Source organism: Sus scrofa, chromosome 17 (genome assembly GCF_054392235.1).
Source record: "Sus scrofa isolate SSC_HxYL_T2T_F1_AM1 chromosome 17, Sscrofa_HxYL_maternal_Yorkshire_Landrace_v2.0, whole genome shotgun sequence".
NCBI lineage: Eukaryota > Metazoa > Chordata > Mammalia > Artiodactyla > Suidae > Sus > Sus scrofa.
The window spans coordinates 12,201,909-12,219,629 of NC_139399.1; the positions used below are offsets into that span (position 1 = coordinate 12,201,909).

General features: G+C 42.6%; 2 protein-coding genes across 9 annotated transcripts in view; one reads left to right on the top strand and one right to left on the bottom strand.

Moving 5' to 3' along the window:
• Window positions 1-12,164, bottom strand: part of MTMR7 (myotubularin related protein 7) — a 122,126-nt gene extending 109,962 nt beyond the window's left edge. For 3 of the 7 annotated variants that reach the window (XM_085002967.1, XM_003134197.7, XM_085002964.1), the window contains exon 1: window positions 6,160-6,304. Coding sequence is in view for 3 of the 7 variants with exons in the window: in XM_003134197.7 (XP_003134245.5) it covers window positions 6,160-6,183 (24 nt within the window). In the remaining 4 variants the exon portion in view is untranslated. Of the gene's footprint in view, window positions 1-2,065; window positions 2,210-6,159; window positions 6,305-12,028 lie in introns of those variants that run through there. The other 4 variants (XM_085002962.1, XM_085002965.1, XM_085002961.1 and 1 more) reach the window with 4 other exon arrangements.
• LOC146395135 (uncharacterized) lies at window positions 439-15,866 on the top strand. Of its 2 annotated transcripts, XM_085002981.1 has the most exons (4): window positions 439-2,698; window positions 4,487-6,923; window positions 9,751-12,543; window positions 14,308-15,866. In XM_085002981.1, exon 2 carries the CDS (start codon window positions 6,022-6,024, stop codon window positions 6,475-6,477), a length of 456 nt encoding a protein of 151 aa, XP_084859107.1. In that variant the 5' UTR covers window positions 439-2,698; window positions 4,487-6,021; the 3' UTR covers window positions 6,478-6,923; window positions 9,751-12,543; window positions 14,308-15,866. The 2 variants fall into 2 exon arrangements, 1 of the variants encoding a protein (XP_084859107.1); XR_014831858.1 differs by lacking the exon at window positions 439-2,698 and having other exon boundaries at window positions 6,628-6,923; window positions 9,751-12,436; window positions 12,757-15,866.
• Window positions 15,867-17,721: the final 1,855 nt, after the last annotated feature.

Sequence of the window (17,721 nt, forward strand, 5' to 3'; positions counted from 1 at the left end):
ATTCATAATAACCGAAAAGTGGAAAAAACCAAAATGCCTATCCATAGATGAAGGATGCACACAATGTGGTATATCCACAGAATGGAATGTTATTCTGCAATAAAAAGGAATTCAGCACCAATACTTGTAGTTCCTGTAGTGGTTCAGCAGTAACAAATCTGACTGGTATCCATGAGGACACAGGTTCGATCCCTGGCCTTGCTCAGTGGGTTAAGGATCTGGCATTGCCGTGAGCTGTGCTGTAGGCTGCAAATGTGGCTTGGACCCTGCGTTGCTGTAGCTGTGTTGTAGGCTGACAGCTACAGCTCTGATTCCACCCCTACCTTGGGAACATCCATATCATGCTGGTGCAGCTCTAAAAAAAAACACCAATTATGTGTTACGACTTGGATGAAACTACAAAAAGCTGTGCTAAATGAAAGAAGCAAGTCACAAAAGGCCACAAATTACATGACTCCATTTATAGGAAATGTCCGGAATAGGCAAATCTAACAGAGACAGGAAGGAGAAGAGAGGCTGCCATGGCTGGAGTAGTGGATGAGGACTGACGGCTAATAGGTACCGGGTTTCTCTGTGGGGTGATGAAAACATTCCCATTTAGACAGTGGTGAAAAGTAATGTAAATGTACTAAAAAACACAGAACTGTACACTTTAAAATGGCAGAAATGGTGAACTTTATGTTATTTTAATTGTCTCTTTAAAACTACATAGAATCACAAAATACTTAATACTATCGGAATACGGTACAATGCACAAGAAGCCTGGATTACTAAAGATAATACTAAAAATTGAAGGGCTGAAATTAAGAATTACTCATTCCTTGGGAGCTCCTGTTGTGGCGCAGCAGAAGCAAATCCAACTAGTATCCATGAGGATACAGGTTCGATCCCTGGCCTCACTCAGTGGGTCAGGGATCCAGCATTGCCATGAGCTGTTTTGTAGGTTGAAGACGTGGCTCGGATCCTGAGTTGCTGTGGCTGTGGTGTAGCTGTGATTCAAACCCTAGCCTGGGAACTTCCATATGCCACGGGTGTGACCCTAAAAAGCAAAAAAAAAAAATTATTTATCCCTTCTATTTTCCAATTGTTTCCTGTGGGCTTACTTGGTACCAGAAACTATGTTAGGTGCTGTGGACACAGGGATGAACGAGATGTGACCCTCACTTTCATAGGGCTCCCGATCAAGCAGGGGAGCTTGACATTAAATAATCACTTGAATGTAACAAAGGGCATAAAGTGAAATACTGAGCTCTGTGATTTGAATATACTTGGCAGCCCTGATTTAGATGCAGAACTGGGCAATGGCCTCTCTGAGGACATTATATTTCATCTAAAATTAGGAAGAAGAGAGATTTAGGCAGGTGAAGAATGGGGATAAGAGTATCCTCCAGGTGGAAGAGCAGTTATTTTCTGTCATGAGGCAGAAAAGAACCTGTTATGTGATAAACTCACGAAGGCTAGTTGTGACCAGAGGGTGGTTAGAAAGATGACAATGGTCACAGGACGAAGCCAGGAAGTAAGCAAGGGGTCGGCACAGGCAGGATTCTCACTCTGTATCCTAGGGACAAAAATAACCCCCTGTAACCCACATGGTAAACATCACTCCAAACCTACAGAGCAGCCACCCAAGAATTTCAGCAGGGAAGTGACATGACCAATTGTGCCATAAGAGTGTTGCTCAGGCTCCCTATGGGGAAGGGGCACTAGAGAAACGCAAACAGGGACTTGGGAGACTAGTTAGGAGAGATGAGAATAACAGTTCAGACCAGAGTCAGGGTGGATAGGAAAGAAGGCATTTTCAAGGTCTGTTTTGGAATTTCTTTGGAGATCATCCCATATTCTATTTTACAACTCAAATTTATACACGTGGGGAAAAATGTCTTCTAGAAAGACCAAAGCATAGAAAGTAGAGAGAATTTCACCAGGATCTTAGCTCTATCCAGACCTAAACCAAACCTTACAAAACACCTCAAGCTACTTATAAAAGTCCTCAAGGCTTTATATCTAACCAAGTAATACCTGAAACCCAAATTTTCCCTAAGCTTCTTATGGATTTTTTTCTTACCATCAAGTTTTCAGAGTGGCAAAGAAAGCCAGATAGCGAAGCAGGAACTCAAAAGGTCCACTGTAATGAGCACAGTGTCCTCACTTCAACCCAACTGCAAACTAGCTCATCCTTGGAATATTTTTCTTTCCCACACAGGAATCACTGCAGAAGAGAAACACCCTGCTTAGCATATGCCGTTAAAAGCTGCAGTTAAACACATGCAAGCGCCGCATACAGGCACAGGCGCACACACACAAACCCAGAAAGAAAGATACGCAAGGCATCCCAGATTATTCATGTGCATCTGTCTCCTTACACTGCACTCCAGAGACTGAAGCAGAGCACAGAGGCTGTGATGGATACCACACAGTTTACAAAGATTAAGTGAATGGCTTTCATTGTAGTAGGAAACAACTAGACACTTTACATGCATTTCCTTTCCTCTTAAAATAACCCCCTGTAACCCACATGGTAAACATCACTCCAAACCTACAGTGGGTCGAATAAACTTTGTGTATACTCCTCAGAAGCCACCTAGGACATGAACTCAGGAAAGGCAAGCTACCTATTCAGTACCCCCAGAGGATAAAGCAAGCCAAAAACAAAGACGAGGAAGTTCCCATTGTGGCTCATCAGTAATGAACACGACTAGTATCCATGAGGATATGGGTTCCATCCCTGGCCTCGCTCAGTGGGCTAGAAATCCGGCATTGCCGTGAGCTGTGGTGTAGGTGGAAGACTCAGCTCGGACCCTGCATTGCTGGGGTTGTGGTACAAGACAGCAGCTGTAGCTCCGATTCGACCCTTAGCCTGGGAATTTTGTAGGCAGAGGGTGCCGCCCTAAAACGCAAAAAAAAAAAAAAAAAAAAAAAACTGACCATCAATAAATACACATTTTATAACACAAGCTCTGTAAGCACTGTTCTCTTTTCCACAGATACCGCAAAAATTACTTTTGCACTTCAAAATGCAAAATGAAATTGTTTAATATATGGAATCACTATGTTCCATAACAGAAACTAATACAGGGATGTAAGTCAATTACACCTCAAAAGAAACAAATAAATGCATTAGAAAGAAGAAATCTGATTTGTGGTTACCAGAGTGGGGGTGGGGGGACTGGAGCTAGGTAGTTGAAGGGTACAAACTTCCAGTTATAAGGTAAATAAGTATAGGGATGTAGTGTACAACACGATAAACATAATTAATGCTGTTGCATATTACACATGTAAGTTGTTAAGATAGTAAATTCTAAGAGTTCTCATCACAAGAAAAAAACTTGTTCTAGTTCTTAATTTTGTATCTACATGATGATGGATGGTCATTAACTCATTGCGATAATTATTTTATGATGGATGTAAGTCGAATCATCATGCTGTGTACTTAAACTTATTCAGCGCTGTATGTCAATTCTATCTCAATAAAACTGGAAGAAAAAAATTTTTTTTAATTTTTTGTTTTAAAAATATAAAACAAAATGATGTCTAACTTCAAGGAATCATGTCATCATTTCTATCTATGTATCACTTTTTTTTTCTTTTTTTGTATTTTTAGGGCTGCATCCATGGCATATGGATGTTCCCAGGCTAGGGGTCAAATTGGAGCTGTAGCTGCCGGCCTACACCACAGCCACAGCAACAAGGGATCCAAGCCATGCCTGCAACCTATACCACAGCTCACAGCAACACTGGATCCTTTAACCCACTGATCAAGGCCAGGGATTGAACCTGTGTCCTCATGGATACTAGTCAGATTTGTTACTGCTGAGCCACAATGGAAACTCTATCATTCTTAAGGTTTTCAGCATCTTTGGGGTAGTAATGATTTATCACAATACATCACATTTACACAACTGCCCAACAGCATTACCAGTGTTCCTGGTCCTCCTTGGCACCTTGCATGTCAGGACTCAGCTCTTCTAAGAAGGCTTCCCTCACCCTTTATGGTACAGTTGATCTTCTATCCATCCCCCTTTCTGCCCAATGTCCCTTGTACACCTCTTTCCAGAGGTACAACTGCCTCCCTTCCAGACCATGAGTTCCCTGGTGCCTCGTGCTCCCAGGACCTAACGTAGAGCCTCTCACAGAAAGTTTCTCAGATGCTTTCAGAATGAAACGAAGGAATAGATGGCTTGGATCCACCCAATCTCTGTAGTCTTTTGTCTCCACCTGCATCATCCTAAACGGGGTGTGTGTGTGTGTGTGTGTGTCTTTTTCGGGTTGCACCGACAGCCTATGGAGGTCCCTAGGCTAGGGGTTGAATCAGAGCTATAGCCACTGGCCTATACCAGAGCCACAGCAATGCCAGATCTGAGCCTTGTCTGCGACCACCACCATAGCTCATGGCAACACCGGATCCTTAACCCACTGAACGAGACCAGGGATTGAATCTGTGTCCTCATGGATACTAGTCAGATTCGTTTCCTCTGTGCCACACGAGGAACTCCTATCCTAAATGTTAATGACTCTCATCTCAATGAAATTTCAGACAAGTGTCCATTTTCCTCCATTTTTTTCTGTTTCCTGACAGAAGGGGATTTCTGGTTCGAAGTATGACACTGTTAGGGATGTTCATGAAAACAAGTTTTAAGGATAAATTTGAGAATGTCACTTGCTATTCAGGTTTGTGCAGAGTAAGTTTGTACCATAAACTAGAAGAGGCCTTTACACCAAAATTCATACTCCACAGGCAAAAAGCATCCAGTGTCATGTCACCCTATCACCCTTGCCGTTGATGTTCACATCAGATACCATTTTTACCAAGAGCCCCCTTCACAATGGCAAAGAAAGGACGCCCTTGGCAAGGACAGAGGGAGTCTGGGAGTTAAATTCCTCATTCCGGAATAAATTATTTAGCATCACTTAAACCCTGAAAGCTTTGAGCCACCTATCTTGTGGTTTATGGCACTCTCCTGTACGTTTACAATTTCCCGATTATGAAGCAACAATTTAATTCCATAGTGCAAAACCAATACAGTTTAAATTTAGTGCTGGAATTGACATTATCTTGCAAACTAAAAGATTTTATTCTCCCAACTGACTTGAAACAACTGCAGAGTTTCTTTTACGAAGAGGCACTTAGGAACCATTCCAGAATTTAGGAAGGAATTTTTCTTACTGGACTTACTGCAAAGCAATGGCCCCATGAGATGAACAGGATCCCTGGGGCCTCCTAAATTCTGGCCACTCAGAACCAGATGTGATTTAACTCTGTCAAAAGCCCCAGATTTTTGAACATGAGATCACCCTGGAAACACGAGGTGGGGCACTGAAGTGGTATTAACAGGAGATAGCCAACAGGTTTCTGAACAGGTTTCTCTTAAGTTTAGGGTTTCTATCAGGGATGTCGATCATCTTTTTCACTCTAAATTATATTACCAGTACAACTATGAGTAGGAAGGTCTGGCATTAAAGCCAACTTCTCCAGTTATTTAACTAGAATGATGTGGGAGCCGTCGCTTTTGTTACTTCGGCAAAAACCAATGTTTAAAATACACCAGTGAACGAATCTGTAAGCTGCAACCCACGGAAAAGGCAAAAGTGATGGAAGGATTGATAATGTCATTGAACTCTGTGTAAGGTCCACTGAAGCTGATAGCCTGAGGATGGAGAAGCAGAAGGGCGAGTTGGGCGGGTCTGAATCCTTAGATTCAACAAGCTTCAATGCATTCAATTCACCTGTGCAGAACTCGTTTCCTTACATATGTCGTTAGAAAGACTTGTTTTTCTTTCAACTGCTCAGAACAACCAACAGAAAAAAAAAATTAATAAAATTTTTAAAAAGCGGCAACCTAGTGCTAGACCAGAAGGGAGCGTTTATCAGCATATCCGCAGCCCCCTTACTCAATAATCAAGGTTCTTTCCTGTCCATCTCTAAGCCACTGTGCACCCCAAGGACAAGAGGTTAGATCCCGAAACAGCCAAGGCTAGGCCTGGGAGGCGGCAGAGGAAACCCAGCCTCCCGGCGACCGGGAGATGCTCAGGCGCTGCCTACTGCCTCGCTCGCTGGCAGTGCCGGTTCCGCCGGCGCCAGAGAAGCCGGGCCTTCCGCCGGCTCAGCATCTCTCCTCCCGCTCCCGCTCTCCCTCCACCGCCCGCCCGCGTGCCACCAACCTTGGGCGTGCGGATGTGCTCCATGGCGGGCCCGCGGCTGCAGGTCCCGGGCGGGCGCGGCCTCTCGCACCTGCGCGAGCGTGCAGCGCGGCGGGAGGGCACGGGGAGGGGGCTTCGCTCCCGGGAGCTGGCCCGGCGCGGGGTTGGCTCCGCCCCCAGGTGCGGCGACGCCCGCGCGAGGCCGGCGTGCGGGGCCCCGGGTGCCCGCGCGGCCCTAGAGCACGCGCCTCTGCGCTCCTGCCACCTGCATGGCCTTCCGCCACCCCGCCTCGCGCCGGGCTGGGGTTGCCAGAGCCAGAACCGCTCGTTTCCTCTTAAGAAGGAGCAGCCCGCTTAAGACTGTGGGGTTACTGTTCCCCGAGACACAATGGGGGCCTTGTGTTGGGTGTGGCCTCTTGGAAGAGTGATGGGACTAATCCCTGAAGCACGCCGCCCTTTGACTTCTTTACAGAGCGTCCCCGGATAGGTGGGACTTAAGGGTGGGGCAGGAAGGAGGCTACCACAAGCACTGCAGATCCAGTGTGATCGAGTGGGTTCTGTGTATTCCTGCACTTGAGCAGATGGCGGAGCATTTGGAATGGAGGTAGAAATGGCGGTAGCTGCAGCGCCCTGGAAGGTGCTATTAAGTCAGGCATCTCGCATCAACCTGTGACTTCACTGTTGGAAGAGAGGCTTTCCCTTGGCACCGTATTGGGTGTTCATTTGAAGACTTCACTTAGCTCTAACTGAACTGGAAGATGCAGATACAAAGCATCCATTATAAGGTATCGGGTTTTTTTTCCATTTAAGATATTGCATAGTTGCCATTGTTAGTATTAAGCCATCTGGAAAAGCCAAAGACAAGAAATATGCATTGCCCCCTTTTTTCTTGCAACCCTGTGTATAACATTCCACCATAACCAATAATTGATGAAATTGTCCATAGCTCTTGGAATAATATCTATCCAATCTTTTCCTAGCTCTTACTCATCTCTCTTTTCACCTGGATTATAAATTCTTTGGCTGTAGACATTGGGATCTGTTTTGTTTTGTTTAATCTCTTTTTGTTCGATATTTGATAGACATGCTGCAACCTTCCAAATAAATATTTAATCAATACAGTGTTGCATTTGTCTTCAAATTTCCAGATCCCCTTCATATATCTTTTATCATTACATCCTCCTTTCCCTGTGGGAGGCAATTAATTAGGACAAGTGCAATAAACTGATGTTTGCATGTGGCAGAACTGACCCAGAGTATCATTTCTTCATTACTAAAAAACACCAGGAATAGTCAGGAGCACTCTGGTCCCAATTCAACTTCTGATTTCAGTTTCCTCATTTATAAAATGAGAAAGTCACCATCCTAAATGATCTCAAAGTTAGCTTCCATCTCCAAGTTGCATCAGTGCTAGGAATTCTATATCCATTTTGAGGGGATACATTCTGAATGGGATAAAAATCTTGGAATTATGTGATTTCAAGGCTCTTCTATGCCTCTGGCTAGTGAGTAATTTTTGCATACAAGTATTTCTGGCCTTACCTATTACCATAGTTTTTGTTTGTTTGTTTTTTAAGCACCCAAAACAGATTGGTAGGTTAAAAAATATAAATCTGAAGAAAAAAAAATTTGTCTTTTTAGGGCTGCACCTGTGGCCTATAGAAGTTCCCAGGCTAGGGGTCCAATCAGAGCGCAGCTTCTGACCTATGCCACAGCCACAGCAACCACACATCCAAGCCACATCTGCAATCTACACTGCAGCTCACAGCAACGATGGATCCTTAAGCCACTGATCAAGGCCAGGGTTGGAACCCATGTCCTCATGGATATTAGAAAGATTCATTACTGATGAGCTGCAAAGGAACTCCAATCTGGGAAATTTAAATAGCCTAGTGCTAAGAAAAAATTTCCAGGCTGACTTACAAATACATCTTCCATTAATCATAGCTATCAAATCAGCATTAGGTTAAAATAAGTCAAGAATTACAAAGTACATTCAAATTAGAATAAGTTAACACAGAGTAAGCTGGAAATAAAATAACAATAGGGAAAGAAATATCTATAAGTAAACATTTTGGTTTGATCTAACAGTTCTCCAAGGAATCCTCCTTGACTCCCAGCTCCAATTGCTATCCAGCTTATTAGATCACAAGCTGTGTTGCCCCCAGACAGCCACTCCACACTTTCTGTTGCTCTCACTGCCTTATACCCCCATTTTTCACTGCTTTTCTGACCAACCACCCAATGAGGCAGAAGTGATTGAACAAAACAGCAAGAGTTGTAGGACAGTGAAGTGAGGGAAGCTAGAGACATCATTGAAATGGCTATGTTGATACTGAGCAGGGCAGAAAGTGAAACCAGCCATTTATTACATCAGCCATAAACACTGATATCAAGTGACTGATGGTTATGCACAAGGTACTATGGCAGATGCTGGGAGATTGAAGGGAAACCCAGAGGAAAAGGGTACCAAGTTCTGTAGCAGTGATATGGCTAATACTAAGGAAGTGAAAAGTAGACCATTAAGATGGCAATGGAGCATGCAGAAATGCCAAAAGTAGCCTCAAGGAGATTCATCTACTTCCTGCATGTTCCATAGTAATTATATAGAGAATAACAGGTGAATGCAGGATCACATACTTAATTCCTAAAGTTTGATATCTGGTGTGTTTGGAATGAACTATGGGTCATTTGGATAAATGTTACACCTCTGAGTCTTCACAGAGCAGAAAGTAAGAACAAGAAGTAAGAAGGGGATAAAAAAAAAAAAACAACCTATTTTTCTAACACTACGTAATTTGCAGGTGGATCCACACTCAGATTTATACCACATTACCTTTGCCCAGTAAGTTAGAAATGGCTATTTTTTTCTTTAGCATGTGTGAATCCTGGGTGGAAAACAAGTATGTTTCAATAAAACTATTTTCAGCATCAAGCAAAATATCAGACAATAGGATTAAGACCTAGTTACCTGCATGTTCATCAAATTACTTCTTTCCTTGTCACCACACAGCATGCTTGTCCTCATTTTATCATTAGTGATTCATGTTTCAGTGCTTTTTACCATTATGGAAATGGTGGTTATGACTCTTCACATTGAAATTTAATTTTTCTTTCCTTCAGAGGCACACAGGGGGCTATCTTTTCAACTCTGATACTGTCAGGTGGGGCCATGGACCAGTTCTGTGCAATGTGACATGTCACTTTGAAGCCAAGGTTCTGCAAACCCTAGGTGGCCCTTCAGCTTTCTCTTCCCTTGTCTTCCTATCTGGAGATCTCATCTTAAAATTATAGAGAAAATAATGCTGATAAATTCAGTATGTATTGTGACCGTGGCCCCAACCATTCACTATTAGATTGAAATGAAGGGACAAATAGTCTGTTTCCCCAAGTCATGACTTGCAAGGAAGCTACTCTGAAGGGTCACGGCAGATTCTTAGGTGTAAAAACAACACCTTTTTGTGGTGCTGGTGGTTGCACAAAGCCACTGAGATTTGAGAGGTTAGTTAAGTTTTGTACCTACCCTAGCCTATCCTGACTTCATGGAGAAGGGACTCTAAGAGTGCAGATAATTTACTTCCTCTACTGTCTGTGTTTCTGGTCTTTTTAAAGGGGGTTGATACTGCCATTGAAGAGCTCTAACAACACCTGTCATCTGCCAAGGCCTAAACTTTATTGTGTTACCAAACTTCTTCTGGAGACATCTTCTTAAGACATGTTTTATCATGCAGATACTCTACTTGGAAGTAATATTGCCATAGGAATTTTTAAATACAAACGTGATATTCACTGGGAACTTTCTCAAAATTCTGTGATCTTCAGTGGCCTGAGGAGATTTGGATACTTATCAAACACTTGCAAGACTTTTTTCCGAATTCTTACATTTCTCCTGAGGCAACTAAAACGTCTGATTTGGAGTGAAGCCAAGAACTGTTCCCTCTGCAGGGTAGTATTGCTAATGATTACAAACTCAATAAAATCCTACTCAGCACTACTAAGCCTCAGCAGCCCATGAGGATTGGGGCGGGGGAGGGGGAAGGCATACCTCACTAAAGGAGCAGAGCCTCAGCTAAAAGCACATAAGATATCCAATGTGACAGGGTCAGAGCTGCACTGGAAAAAAATAGAATCCTCACCTTTCGGATTTTTATAAACTCAAAGAGGCCAGATGCCATTGTCTTCTTGACCTTGCCTGCCCCATGCCAGTGGATTGCAGGCAGCTGTGTCCTTTTTCTAGGAACCAAAGTGGAAACTCTGGGCCAGCACAAAAAGAGCGTTTACTCCGTGCACAGGTAAATAGACTCTTCTCCTTTGTTCTCCCTCCAAGAAGGCACACTGCTCAGGCCCAAGTCTGTGTCCTCAGAGCACTTAGTGTTTATTCCCTTTCCACTGCTCTCCTTCAACCATCACTTTGTTGCAGGTAATTCCCATGTCACTATTTCTAGTCCCAAATTCTCTCTGTACCTTACATTATTATACTTCCATCCACCTGCTAAGTAACTCCACTGGGATGTGCCATCAACGTCACAAACTAGGAGTAGCAGACAGGCCTACATTCAAATCACAGATCCTGAATGTACTAGCTGCGTGACCTTGACCTTTTTTAAAAATTTATTTATTTTTTGCCATACCTATAGCATGTAGAATTTCCTGGGTCAGAGATCAACCCCGTACCGCAGCAGCAACCCAAGCCACTGCAGTGAGAATGCCAGATCCCCAACCCATTGTGCCATGAGAGAACTCCCCTTGAGAATGTTTTTGACCATTCTCAGCCTCAGGTTTCTTACTTATAAAATGCAGATAATGATGATATCTGTATTTTTTTTTTCTCAAGCTGAGGAGTTCGATCTATCTATTGATCTACTAGATTTGGGGGGGGGGCTTTTTTAGGGCCACAGCCTTGGCATATGAAGGTTCCCAGGCTAGGGGTCTAGTCAGAGCCGTGGCCGCTGGCCTACGCTGCAGCCACAGCAACACCAGATCCGAGCTGCATCTGTGACCTACACCACAGCTCACGTCAATGCTGGATCCTTAACCCACTGAGCAAGGCCAGGGATCGAATCTGCACCCTCATGGTTCCTAGTTGGATTTGTTTCTGCTGCACAACAGGAACTCCTCTACTAGATGTTTACTATATTATTTCCTATTTTTGTATACTCCTGTGGCGTTTCAAAATAAAAAATAGAATTGATAGCAAAATATGGGGCGTAATTGCACCTCCTTCTTAGGTGGATGTGACAATTCAGTGAGATTAAGAATTTATTTTTCAACAAATATTTATTGAGTGTTCACATGCGCTAAGCACCGGGGATGAAAGTGTGGAGGAACCAAGGCAAACACAGTCCTACCCTCAAGGTGCTTCTGTCTAATAATGTCAGCTGTTATTACGATTGTCATCATCATCATCTTCTACCTGATACCAAACCTTCTCTGGACTTCATTATAGCTTTTGTCGATTTCAATCACTCAAGTTCAAAATCTTGGAGTTGTTTCTGGCTTGATGTCACCTACTGCCCCCATATCTAAACAGATGTGGATTCCTCCTCCACAACTTTTTTTCAGTGGATCCTTTGTCTTCCTTTCTCACTGCAATTGCTCCAACAAGATCCTCATTGCTTCTTTCTGGCTGGACTTTTAGCCTCTGCTGCGCAATCTTCATGAAAAGCAACCCTAATTATATCACTCTCCATATTAAGAACTTTCAGATGGTTTACAGTTGGCTTTTGAATTAAGTACCATCTCCTTATTCTATCATTTAGGGCCCAGCTACATCCTACTTTCTCTTTTACAAACTCAGCAAAGTAAGTCACTGGCACTTAATAGGTGCTCAGTAAGTACTTTTGAATTGTATCACTCAGTTAATCGCTTGCTATAGCCTGCATTTGCTTACCTTTGTCTCTTTGCTCATACTGTTCCCATCTATCCAGTCTTTTTGAGATTCATTTCAAGGTTCACTTCATTCCCTCCAAATGCACTTGTTCCAAAATAACTCTTGTCTCTTCATTCCAATAGGCAGAGATCATCATAGCAGTTCCTTTACAGAAGACAGGTTAATGGTAGTTAATTTTACAATTAAGTATTTGGATTATAAAATACCAAATTGGGGTTTTGTTTGAACTAGAAGAGAAGTGAATATCACCCAGAGATGGATGCTTGCCGATAAATTTTAGCTTTTTTCATTTGGGGAAAAGATGTTTTTGCTTGTATGAAGAGTGGTTGCATTAAATTAGGCAGGAGTGTCTTGTGGTTGCTCTTGTAGGTTGAATGTTAGGATGGTGCAGGGATGTTGAGTCAAGAGGTGGACTCTGGAGTTCCCATCGTGGCGCAGTGGTTAACGAATCCGACTAGGAACCATGAGGTTGTGGGTTCGGTCCCTGCCCTTGCTCAGTGGGTTAACGATCCGGCGTTGCCGTGAGCTGTGGTGTAGGTTGCAGACGCGGCTCGGATCCCGCGGTGCTGTGGCTCTGGCGTAGGCCGGTGGCTACAGCTCCGATTCGACCCCTAGCCTGGGAACCTCCATATGCCGCGGGAGTGGCCCGAGAAATAGCAACAACAACAACAGCAACAACAAAAAAGACAAAAGACATAAAGACAAAAAAAAAAAAAAAAAAAAAAGAGGTGGACTCTGATAGTTATGACCAGCTGTTACCCAGCATTTATCCCACTTCCCCCTGGCATAGCTTTCCTTACTAGAGAGGTTGGAAAGGTATAAACTACATTTCTATATTTCCCAGACTCCTTTGCAACTAGCATTAGAAATTTTCTCCCAATTTGAAGGTGGAATTAAAGAAAAGGCCATCTTCTTGCTGCTGTTCTGGCAAGCAAAGCTACAGAGATGCATTTAGATACAGCCACAATAGCCAGGCTCAGCCTACTCCCATGTGGTCACTAGCTGCATTGATGCTGAGAGACAGTTCAGCAGCTGTGCAATGAAGGCAGCCCTTTTATCCTAGGAGAGACAAAAGAGTGATATAGTTGTTCAAGTAGCATCCTGTGATTTGTATTCTGCTTCTTGCCCTTCTATTAATTTTGTAAACACCTAATCCTTTGCATTAAATTCTGTCTGCTTAAAATACTCCTGTGAACTGAATGTTTGTGTCCCCACAAAATTCAAATACTGAAGCCCTAACCCCCCAATATGACTATATTTAGCGATAGGGCCTGCGAGTAGGTAATAAGATTAAGAGAGGGCATGAGGGTGGGGCCCTAGTTCAATAGGATTGGTGCCATTATAAGAAAAAAAAAGAGACAAGAGAGATTTCCCTCTTTCTCTCTCCACCCCCATTCCCTCCCTCTCCCACCCCTCATTCTGCCCCACACCTCTCTCTATCTTGAGAGGATACAGCAAGAAGGCCACCATCTGCAAGACAGGAAGGGCGTCTCACCAAAAACTGAAACCTGGTGACCATGATCTTGGACTTTCCAGCCTCCAGAACCAAGAAAAATAAATTTCTTTGTTCAAGACACTTGGTATGCAACCCAATTTTTGCTATTTTTTATAGCAACACAAGCTGACTAATACAAACATCTAGAGTGGTTTGTACTGATCTCAACTTGATACAGCTATTTAGAACCTAATGTACGAAATGTAAATATTTCAGGCTTCATAAACTTATGAATCTAAAGGCAATCACATGAATGTCAGCACCTAAAATCTCACCTTCCCTAAGCCTCCATCTTCATTATGCAGAGCCCTCTCTTCCTAACATTTCCAGGGGAACAAATGTGTATACACAGCCCGTCCTGGTGGTTCCCTGCTTCCTTGTTAGCTGGGCCAGGATGCTGCTGCAGCAGGTATAATGAGACCCAAAATATGCTGCTCCTCTTTACCTGCTGCTCTTGCTGCTAGAAATTTGCTGCCCTCAATGTCAGCGAAGCCGCAATGCTGCCCCTTCCTTATGATTCAAAAATCAAACTTGCACTCCAGTTGGAGGATTCCTCTTTTCCAAGATGTTCAATATTCCAGAGTATAGGGGTTTTTTCTTTTTTCTTTTTCTTTTTTTTTTTTTTAGTAGTTTATTTATTTACTTATTTTTGTCTTTTGTCCTTTTAGGGCCGCACCCGCAGTATATGGAGGTTCCCAGGCGAGGGGTCAAATGAGAGCTGCAGCCTCAGCTCACAGCCACGCCAGATCTGAGCAGAATCTGCAACTGACACCACAGCTCACAGCCACACCAGGTCCTTAAACCACCGAGCAAGGCCAGGGATCGAACCCACAACCTCATGGATCCTAGTCGGATTCGTTTCCGCTGCGCCACAACGGGAACTCCGGGGTTTTTTCTTCCCTCACCTTCTATCCAAGCTGGGTCTATGACAGCTTCCCTCAGTGCCAACCCTGAAGTGGGATTTTGTCCTCTGGTAGTCAGTCACTGCCATTGTCAATGCTGCTACTTCCGCTGTGGTCATCACCACCTCCACTGCTGAAAACACACTCTTCTCAAAGTTCACAAGATTGTGAAGCTACCGCTGAATTCCAGTGCTAGAGATCGGCGCCCAGCAGACATTCTTATGAAGTGACAGGTAGGACCTTAACACCATGCTCAATGAGAGTTTTTCCCACAGTGGAGTTCCTGGGTCGCCACAGGGTAGAGTTCAGTCTTTAAATGCACACACATTGCCATTTCCCACAAGGTGCAGAAATGGAATGTTTCTAAGACCAGTCAGAACACTGGACCCAGAAGCACCCCGCTCCCCATGACATCAAGCCCTGAGGCTAGGATGTACTTTTCATTTTCATCTCATTTTCAGTTAGAGTAAGTCTCTCTCTCTCTCTCTTGCTCGCTCGCTTTCTCTTTGGATGGGGTTCACTGCATCTGTGGGGTAGGATGGTGTTATCACAGGCTCCCTAATTCTTCAGACATTTGCAAATATCTGTGCAGGGTTCAAGTTTTTGTAAATTCAGGAAGTCATTCAGTTCCCATGAAAATGACAGTTTCCCAACAGACCCCTGGGGGACAGGATTCAGCCTAATCTAACAATCTGGAAGCATCTGAGCCCCAGCTCAGTCCACCCAAGACTCCCTGTCACATTTTAATTAGTGGAACATTAGAAACAACAAATATCAAAAATAAGTAGAATTTTAATATAAAATGTGATATGGCTATATATGAAATACTGTATGAGCTTGAAAGATTTTTCCCCACTTAATAACATAAAAAAAGTTCAAGACAAAATTTTAAGCCAAAAAGCCAGATACTAAACTCTGCCAACAGTGTGGCCCGAATTATGTTTCAAAATGAGTATGTTTAAAAGTAAAGAGAGAAAAAAATAGAAGAAAAATAATACAGATACATATATAACAATTACATGAGTGGTGGATTTGTGATTTTAATTTTGGGTTTTTTATATTTTATAGATACTTACATTGCATATTTTAATAGGAGGTCATTTCAAAAACAAGTCATAATTAACAATCATGTCTTAATCTCAAAAGTGAAAGTAAGTTTTTTGTGAAGAAAAATTTTATTTTTTTAAAGTAAAACATAAGTCGGGCATTGAATAGTTGAGAGAGATTTTAAGGGTATGCATTCTAAAATTTCAAGTAAAAAATAATCTTTCTGAAAAGTATTTTTCAAGGATAAAATCGGGCTTATTTTCTGTAAGGAAACAATAAAAAAAAGTGTCCTAAATGTTTAACAATAGTTGGAAAAAGAAAAGAGGAGGGCACTCCCTCCTGAGCTGTCAGGATCATGGCAATGCTATTTTTACAACCAAGAAAAAAAAAGAAAGATTTTTCTATGAAGTACGATCAGGCTTAGAAGAATGTTCTGTGGCGCTTCAAAGCCAATGTTCTATAAAAATAACTGCTATTGAACTTTCAGTAAAAATCTGAAATGCATCTTTGGTGTTTGGGTCATACATAATTAATAAAATCTTATCTTAATCCTTCCCTTTTAAAAATTCAGATTCAGATGCTAAATGGCTAAATGTACATGAGCATGGGTCTTGCAGCCAAGACAACTTGAGAATTTTAATAAACAGATGTGAGAGTTATTCTTGGGTTACATTAGGGTTTCTTGTAGAGATAATAAGTAATTTTGAATGCTGGCTCCACAAGAAAGTTTTTCCATCTCATCTTTGGCAGAAGAAATATTTTTGCAAACAAAGGCAGTGAACAAGAGTTACCAAGATGGTGAACTAACAAGGATTTCTTCTGTACCTAATCTGCTAAGAACCACCTATGTTGGCATTTTGATTTGGCAGGCAAGATGGACTGTCATGCCACAGCAGAGACGTGCTTAAAGAGCTTGAACACAGCACAAAAAAGGAACCTCTTTATCTGCAAATAGAACAGATCAAATTCATTTTCAACGTTTTGTTCTTGATCCTTTGGCCACTTTTCAGGGAGACTGCATGGATAATCAGTAATTTATGAGTGAATTATAGTCCAAAAGTCACATTGCAAGCAGGTTGTTTAGGGTTCAGATTCCACAGATTTCTGGGCCATTCCTCAGAAGGTTCTATAAACAACAGTACTAATCACCTACTACTTACACTGTATAGAAATTCCATTTATGACATTATGTCTACATCAAAACACACAGAGGCCAACTTGATCTTGCATTTTAGGAACAGACCTCCCTCCACCAGAAGCAGGAGAGGACACTTCCACAAGCCACAGAGCAGTAGTGGCCTGGACACCCTTAAGTGAGAGGGCTGCCAACGGAAGTGACTTCTTGAAGATCAGTATCTCAGCTCTCCCCTCTTTTCATTATTAGGTTAAGGGCCACCTAGAGGTGATAAAGCTCTTTAGGTTCCATGGTCTGGGCAGCCTATGAAACAATATTCCACCAGGATAGAGGATTACCTGCATGTAATTGTACATGTGACTGTTTTTACAGCCATGTATAGACTAGAATATCTCAACCACAATAGTGTATCAATAAAAGATCCACTTTAGAGGCTGCTCCCGAATTTTGTGGTACTGTTTGTTAAGAATTTGTTCATTCATTTTGGTTTGGGGAATAGTAAACAAAGACAATTTTTTTTTTTTTTTTTTTTTTTTTTTTTTTTTTGTCTTTTTAGCTATTTCTTGGGCCATTCCCGCGGCATATGGAAGTTCCTAGGCTAGGGGTCAAATTGGAGCTGTAGCCACTGGCCTTCGCCAGAGCCACAGCAACGCGGGATCCGAGCCGCGTCTGCAGCCTACACCACAGCTCACGGCAACGCCGGATCGTTAACCCACTGTGCAAGGGCAGGGACCGAACCCGCAACCTCATGGTTCCTAGTCGGATTCGTTAACCACTGCACCACGACAGGAACTCCAACAAAGACAATTTTAAGAAAATTTATAGAATAAAAAACTTTAAATAGGTAATTCTATTAACATTTCCTGAAAGTTGAGGAAAATTGATCTTATTCTGTCCTAACTGATAGCATCCTGGTCCAAAATTTGAGAGGACTGTTCACACTCTAAAAGTTTTAGATTAAAGACCAAAGGAGAGGTGGGAAAAGTAGGGAATGACTCAATGATGATTTCCCGTAACTTTATATTAATTACCTTTTTATGGCCAGGATCCCTGAAAATCAAAGCAGAAAGACAGACTCACAAAACGTTAACCAATAGAGCATCCCTTACTAGCA

Excerpts from the sequence above, each read along its gene's own strand:
- LOC146395135 (XM_085002981.1), top strand. The coding sequence starts at position 6,022 with ATGCTCAGGCGCTGCCTACTGCCTCGCTCGCTGGCAGTGCCGGTTCCG.